At 37.6% G+C, this 8,799-nt stretch overlaps 1 protein-coding gene across 1 annotated transcript; it reads right to left on the reverse strand.

Moving 5' to 3' along the window:
• Positions 1-3,780: 3,780 nt before the first annotated feature.
• On the reverse strand, positions 3,781-6,108 carry LOC110450525 (nuclear pore complex protein Nup205-like). The gene is made up of 4 exons (XM_021498085.1): positions 5,965-6,108; positions 4,809-4,923; positions 4,166-4,300; positions 3,781-3,863 (listed from the first exon to the last, which is right to left on the reverse strand). The coding sequence occupies exons 1-4, from the start codon at positions 6,106-6,108 to the stop codon at positions 3,781-3,783; spliced, it is 477 nt and encodes a 158-aa protein (XP_021353760.1).
• Between the last annotated feature and the right edge of the window lie 2,691 nt (positions 6,109-8,799).

Genomic DNA, 8,799 nt, shown 5'->3' on the forward strand with positions numbered 1-8,799 from the left:
GTATGCTGCAGCGACAAGCTAACCTGGTGTCCAAGGAGATAACATTACTCAACAAAAAAAACATGGCCGAGAAGACCAGGCAGGTAGTGGAGGTTAACCACCTGAGAGGGGATGCTAATACGAGCACCATCGGAATAGCACTTGATGGGCGGTATAACAGCACATCATTTGGGAGTGCTAACAAACCTGGCATGAATGCCTCACAGTGAATGAGTCTGGGCATTGAGACATCAACTCCTAAGAAGTGGATATTAGCACGCACACTTCAGAACAAGCTGTGCTGGACTGGTGCTTGGCTGAGGGGAAAAGGCTATGATGTCAACTGTCCTGGAGGTCACACTGACAGCACAGCCAACACTGACCGATACGACGGCCTGTCAGAGCATGCCATGGGAAAAACATTGGAGACCAGCTGACCAGTCAAGGTATTTTGGTCAAGTACGCCACGACTGACGGGGACGGTACTGGAGCCAAGGCATTGAGGAGGCCATGCAAGCCCTAGATCCCATGTGGAAGGTGGAGAGACTGGCCGACCCAACACATTTAGGCAAGGCACAGTTCCGGAAGTCTAACAGTGCCAAGTTCAGTGAGTCCATGTTTCCTGGCCGAACCAGACTGATGAGAGCACATTCCCAGAAAATATTTTCTCAGGACCTGAAAGCCTGGAGCAGTCTGATCTCTAAGGACCTGATGAAATTACACAATGGAAACATGGACATTATTACAAAACGTTTACCCGCTGTGCTTGATGCGACTGTTTCGTGCTACTCCAGTGACTGCTCTAAATGCAAACAGCATTCTGTCGTGTGCTCTGGGGGTGACAGTAACAACTGGTAGACACGCTCAATGTTCCTGAGTGCCAACAAAACTCATGGCCTGCAGATGACATTAGATGATGAGATGTTAGTGCTGGAACTACTAAAGATGAAACTCAGCACCAAGACAGTCCAATCAATGCGACTAAACACATCTACCCAAAAGAATGAGGAATGACAGTCTATGAGCGTGTTTTTATTCCATTTCAAATCCCTGGGATCTCGGAAAATAATCAGTCCATATTTTCCATTCTTTGTTAATGGTCCCTGCCAGATTCTACATATTCCATTTTCTGCACTGATAACTGAATTTTCTAATATTCTGGATTGATACAATTCGAAGAATTCCTCCATTTTCACTTTTAAAAATCAAGTGTAGGAATAGTATAGTAGAGGGCCTAGTATCGATCACCTGTTTCTTTTGTTACATGCAACTGACATATAGGTAACTTAAGACCAGATTTGGTAACTAGAACACAAGACATTTTAACATCTCTAAAACGGTTCTGAAGATATTGTTGTTTGAAACTTGAAATTTTATTTTTAAAGCTCTTAACCCACGTTATATCATAATGCATATTTAGATACTATGTACCTGTAATTTGATTGATGTTTAAAACGAGAATATCGGTAATGTGTTGTCTTAAAACAAGAACATATTCGTATTTCAAATGGTTTGACCAGAGTTGTGTGTTCATGAAATAGGGAGAAACCTTGTCATCTGTGGTAGCTTTCTGTAAATCTTCGATAAAAACTGTATAGACCTGCAATAACATTCTCCAGTGCATTGTGTGGATTTAGCCTTGAAATCTAAATGTAGACCTGGTTTAAACAGGAATCTGGTTCCATGCTGCTGTATGAGAAGCGCAGTCTAATAAGCACCAATCGTGGGTTTTTCAAACATCAATCAAATTACAGGTACATAGTATCTAAATATGCATTATGATATAACAAGAGGCCCATAGGCCTTAACGGTCACCTGAGTCCTACAGTATTCTGCTGTTGTTGTTGAAATAATGATGTCAAAGGAGAATAGTACATTATTTGTCAAACAAAAAATGTATTTCACCAGTGCGAGGTCCATCAGTCAATTATCACTACCAAGTTTAAGTAAAACTAGAAAAATGTGTAACACATGAATGCCCTTTGCCACAGAAAATGTATCTCACTGTTTGACAATTTTCTATAAATAGTAATGGTGACCTTGACCTTGTGAATAGTTTTTTTAAATGGGAGCTGTGGCGGCCATATTGTGAATTTCTGATCGACCCGAAAAATAACAATACTTGGTCAGGACCATGAGTCGTCCATTCCTAAAAGGTTTCAGTTAAATCGGCCCATTAGAACTTGACTTTAAGCTAAAGCTTGGGTGACCTTGAAGTGCAGAGGTGAACAACTTATAATAAAAGGTAGGACATAGATTATATCACCAGCTGTGTGTGTCATATAGTTTTGTGAGATTAAGTGGTGGCTTTGTGAGAGTCTTCTATGTGTTGTGTGTGAGTGCGTTGATACACATTAAAATAAAGACGGTTTGCTGTCCTATGTTACATTCCTTTCAACATTCAACTACTTTACAAAAGAGATTTCCACAGATATAATTTTCTAGTCGATCAATTCTAATATCTCCACACATGCAAACACACTGAGGTAATACATTAAAATATAATAGCAACAACTTGAACAATGCCACATTATAATTTTGCAGAATCAAGCTGAAAACATTTCCACTCTTAAAAATTTCCAAATCCAGGTATTCAATGTTAACCTTTCCCCTGGTCAGCTTGTCTTGTAAAATTCCAGTCTGTATAGTTAATACCATAGAAAACACTGATGATTTTAATATTCGATTTCTTTATTTTTAAATGAACAATCTTTACAGCACATTTCTTGTTTAAAACATGAAGGAATGTTAAACATCCTTGTTAGGAAGTGTAGTAATACAGTAAATATTGATCTTAGTCAGAGAAAACATCTCTTGGATAAAGGAACATACTTTCAATTTCATGCTAAAACGTAGGATTCCTTGCTTGGAAAAGAAAATTTAGCATAACTATGACAGTCACATATTTTATGACTTGAGAATCAAGAGCTTTTTTTGTACAAAACTACGTAAAAATTGTGAAAACCGTTTCCCTCAGAAATTACTCAAATTGTCAAATAATCTTTTTATTCACTGTAGAAATTACTGAAATTGTGACAACTTCTTCTTTATGTTGTTCACAGAAATTCAGATTTAGAACCTTCAATACATAAAGGGATGTGTTCTCGGATCCAAATTTTGCACCAATTGTTTAAATTAATCAAGTGTGTTTCAGTACTTTGACAAATAATGATTAATTCATCAAATAATGATTAATTCATCTATTCCATTCCATTAGTGTGCTGATCTAGGATCTCTGTGCTCCTGTCACTATCATTCTGCTGCTAATCTTTTAATTCCATGCCCGTCATCAAATCGAGCTACGAAACGCTACACACAAAAGTACAGAGTTCATGACTGTAATTACAAAAACACTATTCTCAATGATAAATTGTCCCCTATTAGATTTGTGGGGTTACATCAGCTACCCGTGTGAAGCCTCGACAGTAACCGTTTGGTCCGCCGAATTAATGCCTCCACAAAGCCTTAGTGTGACCGATTTTTACAGAAGCTCTGAAAAAAGATACAATTTGCATGAGTTATACTCATTTAAACAGAACAATAAAATAATTGAAAATATTTTCAAATGTTAAACATCAAGAAAAAAGATTTCACTGACTGCGGTCAACCATTTAAATGACTTCAACATTCTCCAATGCCATGAAATAAGGTGCAAATCTTCCTCCAAAACAACGTTGATACAAATTTAAACAATAACTTGAGTGAATGATCTTACCTGATTTATTTTTGACAGTTTTTTGAGAAGAGACTCTGTGATAGCCGATACTGCTGTTTGTTTCAGTGTAGCTAGCTCCTCCCTTGTCACGCCCGTGTCAGCTTGTCTCCCTCCGAGAACGTTGCCCCCTCATCTGTGTCATACATCATGCTGCCGCTACCTGTCAGGTCTGCATCAGAAATAAATGTTACAACTGTGTGTGCAGAGTACTTGGTATGTGAGTTTAGTTATTTCACTGGTTTTCTATTTTTAGGATTTTTGATATTGGATCTATCATGTTAGGTCATTACTTCAAGTTGGAAGGATTTTTGTGCCACTAGTTACCAGACATAGAATAAGAATCACTCTTCACACTAGTATTCAAAATATAGCTTCTGCAAAGACTAGGACTATATGTCACGCCATCTTCACAATATCATTGAGTTGTAACAGCATTCAAATCATAATCCGTCTAGGTGAACAATGACGTACCTTGTAGTCGTCGCATCTGCTGCTGGCGTTTCACCTGTGACTGATAAAGAGTGGGCTGTTGGTCTATAGGTACGCAGTGTAACAGGTAATATTCCAGGTGGCGCCACAATATAAATATACAGTTCTCTATAATATCTGTACACTCGATTAAGGAAAATCAGATCACTGTCAGTAATAGCTTTATCAAAATGAGACGTGAGAGCTCTAGATATTGAGATAAAAAAAATACATGTCAGTCATCCATCAACAGGTACCTACATCTGGTCACATGCTACCACTCTTGTCTATTTATAATGTCTATCACAAAATACAGATATATCCTAGCTTGTTTACAGATGTCAGTCACTGAATACACCAACATGACAAACCAGGCAAACCCAGAGAAAGCTTTGACAGAAGCAAGAAACCCAGGCAAATATTATGACTCTAACACAATAAAACCCCACATATAAGGCTCTTACAGTCACCGCCAACCCCAACAGACACAACAAACCCGAAAAAAGATGCGAGAAAAACTGAAACATCACAAACTCTGACAGACACCACAAACTATGAATGATCCGACAGACCTGATCTATTTGTCCAGACAGATCTGACAAACCTTGACAAAGCTGACAAACCCTGACGGCTATGACAAGGATACATGCAAGGTGTTTGAGTTCACCCCCTTTATAGTGGACGATCTGTGCCAGGCGTCGATGTGCCAGGTGCTGTCTCTGCTGCGACGGCATCTTCTCCCCGGCAGGAACGCCTGAAAACTATAAAGGTACACTACTACAATAAAGTTCTGCTTTATCAAATCAAATTTGCAAATTTGTTTTGTGATTTACTAACTGAACGGAGCATTCAAATGATGTTATCAGAATTTATAGTTTGTTTGATGTACTACATTGTCACATATAGATAGGATGCTATATCAAATGATGCGTCATGATAAAAAGCATTCCACTAGGGTGTAATAAACAGAGCCAGAGTATCTATCAGGTGTCGAAGGTGCTTACTGTAAGAGCATAATATGAGTCCTACAGTATTAATGTTTGTTGTTGAAATATGAAGTGGAGATAATGATGTCAATCATCCCTACCAAAATTTGAGTAAAAAAAGTTAAGTGTAACTTAACGTTAAGTTTGCCAGGACCATGAGTTGATCATTCCAACCAAATTTCAGTTAAATCGGCCAAGAAGAACTTTTACTTTAAGTTTGAAATAGTTTTTCAGAATGTTGGCCATATTGGATTTCTGATCGACCCAAAATATAACAACACTTTGTCAGGACCATGAGTTGATCATTCCTACCAAGTTTCAGTTAGATTGGCCCAGTAGAACTTGACACTAAGTTTGAAATAGTTTTTTAAAATGGCCAGCCCTAGAGGCCATATTGGATTTCTGATCGACCCGAAAAATAACAACACCTGGTCAGGGAGTTGTCAGTAAAATTCCCATGAACTTAAGCTGAAATCCCTTTGACAGTATTTCAGCTTAAGTTAAAAATGTAAAATGTTAACGGATGACGCACGATGGACGATGCATAACGCATGACAACGGACGAAGACGGATAGCAATAGGTCACTTGAGCTAAAGCTCAGGTGACCTAAAAAAACGAAAATATAATTCCTACCGGCCATGTACAATTAGCCAGACCTATTGTCTTATAGTCTAGGTGTCAAATAGAAAATAAATACTGGGTTTGAAAATATTGATTCCACGAAATATAATCCCCACTAATTTGTCCCAAAACCAGAAAAGAAAAAAAAAAAATAACCCCAACGAAAATATATGCTTTTAAAGTACATCAATTACCTCCTTCAGGTCGTCTGTGCTGAGGTCGGCGAGACTATGGAGTTTACGGAGATGTTGATGTGTGTCATACACAGACATAAAGCGGCCTGCACACTGGCGAAGCTGGTACACGATGATCCCTAGGTTAGGTATGTGGGCTGGCATCATGGACGACAGTGAAAACTCTAAAGTATAACAACGAGGCGTCATGGACAGTGAAAACTCTAAAGTATAGCATTGAGGTGTCATGGACGACAGTGAAACCTCTAAAGTATAACAACGAGGTGTCATGGACGACAGTGAAAACTATAAAGAATAACATTGAGGTGTCATGGACAACAGTGAAAACTCTAAAGTATAACAACAAGGTGTCATGGATGACAGTGAAAACTCTAAAGTATAACAACGAGGCGTCATGGACCACAGTGAAAACTCTAAAGTATAACAACGAGGCGTCATGGACAGTGAAAACTCTAAAGTATAGCATTGAGGTATCATGGATGACAGTGAAACCTCCAAAGTATAACAACGAGGTGTCATGGACGACAGTGAAAACTATAAAGAATAACATTGAGGTGTCATGGATGACAGTGAAGCCTCCAAAGTATAACAACGAGGTGTCATGGACAACAGTGAAAACTCTAAAGTATAACAACAAGGTGTCATGGACGACAGTGAAAACCCTAAAGTATAACAACGAGGTGTCATGGACCACAGTGAAAACTCTAAAGTATAACAACGAGGTGTCATAGACAACAGTGCAAACTCTAAAGTATAACAACGAGGTGTCATGGACAACAGTGAAAACTCCAAAGTATAACATTGAGGTGTCATGGACGACAGTGAAACCTCTAAAGTATAGCATTGAGGTGTCATGGACGACAGTGAAAACTCTAAAGTATAACATTGAGGTGTCATGGACAACAGTGAAACCTCTAAAGTATAACAACAAGGTGTCATGGACGACAGTGAAAACTCTAAAGTATAACATTGAGGTGTCATGGACGACAGTGAAAACTCTGAAGTATAACAACGAGGTGTCATGGACGACAGTGAAAACTCTGAAGTATAACATTGAGGTGTCATGGACGACAGTGAAACCTCTAAGGTATGACAACAAGGTGTCATGGATGACAGTGAAAACTCTAAAGTATAACATTGAGGTGTCATGGACGACAATGAAACCTCTAAAGTATAACAACAAGGTGTCATGGACCAAATATCTCGGACCAAATATCACATGACAAAACTGGGAGGAATAACCTGAAAATATATGAATTAAAATAAACTATAAACTCAACACTAACAACATTTGTGACCATGACCTTTATACCAGGGAAGTATATGTAAAACTTGTGAAAGAGATCTTTGTACTTTCATTGTACACATTGGTGCTTAAAAAAAGTGATCCTTGAATATATTTTGGCTGTATTTACCTATCATATAGAGACCTGATATGTAATACTTGTAAAAAGTATACTTGTACTTCGGTTGATTAAACGGATCATATAGAGACTGATCCTTGTATTTTGGCTGTACAAACATGGCTTATATATATTGCATACATATGACACTAGTGACCATGACCTTTCCCTTACCAATTTCCAGTAGCTACTGCTAAAGAGAGTAGCTACTGCAGTCACACTGCAGCCACTACTGCATCACTACTTCTACTTTGCAGTAGGAATGCAGTGTGTCCAACAAAGCAGTAGGCATGTACTGCAATACTACTGCCCTATTCCTCTTCTGTTGCAGTAATCTACTGCAATACTACTGCACAAACTTAAAATAAAAGCCATTTACTACTGTAGTCTACTGCACAAACTTTATATACACCGACTTTCTTACAATAGTCTACTGCAATACTACTGTCAGGTCTTAGTATAAAACTCTCAAACTGCAGATGCTGGATACTACTGAAATAACACTGCAGACTTGGTTCTGTGAACATTCTCATTATAAATGACCATGGCCTCTGGGTCCATCTGACTACCATTGCAATCTCTAATTAAAAAATGTGAATTGGGGATTATGGTTTCAATAGATTGAAAATTGAATTTCTTAAGATTAAAATACAATTCAGCCTTTTCTGCAAATAGCTGAATTGGTTTAATTTATTTTTCAAAAGATTATATATTAAGACAATTTTTTGTTTCTTTGGCAGGTTTTCAAACTTAGAATTTTTTCAATAGCAGATTTTTTGGACTTAACATAAAATCAACATGCAGAATTTGTGTTTACTAAAAGTAATTGCATTAAGGTGCAGGATTAAAAATTGTAAGGTGAAAATTTTAATTTCAGAGATGTTCTTTTTTTATTTTAAAAAAGTTAAAAAAATATTTAGTTTGAAAAATATCTATGATCTTGATGGCTGTTTCCATAAACTACCAGGTACAGACATTGCATTTACCAAATCTTGAACCGTTTCTGAATTAGACAAATTACCTTTAAGAAAGCATACATGTACTTAATCAGATTTCAGTATGTTTTGTAGGAACTGATTTTGGTATTTTGCACCTCTCAGTCCAGCATTTTAAGTATTGTGTGAAAAAGAACCAATTTTTTTTATCATTGGTGCAAATATAATGCATTGGGAAACATATGAATGTGCTTATGTAATTTTAGANTACCAAAGACCCGAGACATGAAACAAAGAGAAAACGTATGTCTAGGAGCATAAACAAAAGACGTTGGACATAAACCAAAGACCCGAGACAAGAAACAAAGAAAAAACCTATGTCTTGGAGTATAAACCAAAGACATTTGACATTAACCAAAGACCCGAGACATGAAACGAAGACCCGAGACATAAAACAAAGAAAAAAAACTATGTCTAGGAGTATAAACCAAAGACGT

The sequence above is a fragment of the Mizuhopecten yessoensis genome, unplaced genomic scaffold (assembly GCF_002113885.1).
Source record: "Mizuhopecten yessoensis strain PY_sf001 unplaced genomic scaffold, ASM211388v2 scaffold5267, whole genome shotgun sequence".
Taxonomy (NCBI): domain Eukaryota; kingdom Metazoa; phylum Mollusca; class Bivalvia; order Pectinida; family Pectinidae; genus Mizuhopecten; species Mizuhopecten yessoensis.

Bases quoted from the DNA above. Each gene is read 5' to 3' on its own strand.
- LOC110450525 (XM_021498085.1), bottom strand. From the start codon at position 6,108: ATGCCAGCCCACATACCTAACCTAGGGATCATCGTGTACCAGCTTCGC. The intron at 4,924-5,964 runs GTAATTGATGTA...GTACCTTTATAG, and splicing joins GCACAGACGACCTGAAGGAG to TTTTCAGGCGTTCCTGCCGG. The intron at 3,864-4,165 runs GTACGTCATTGT...TTTCTGATGCAG, and splicing joins GCAGATGCGACGACTACAAG to ACCTGACAGGTAGCGGCAGC.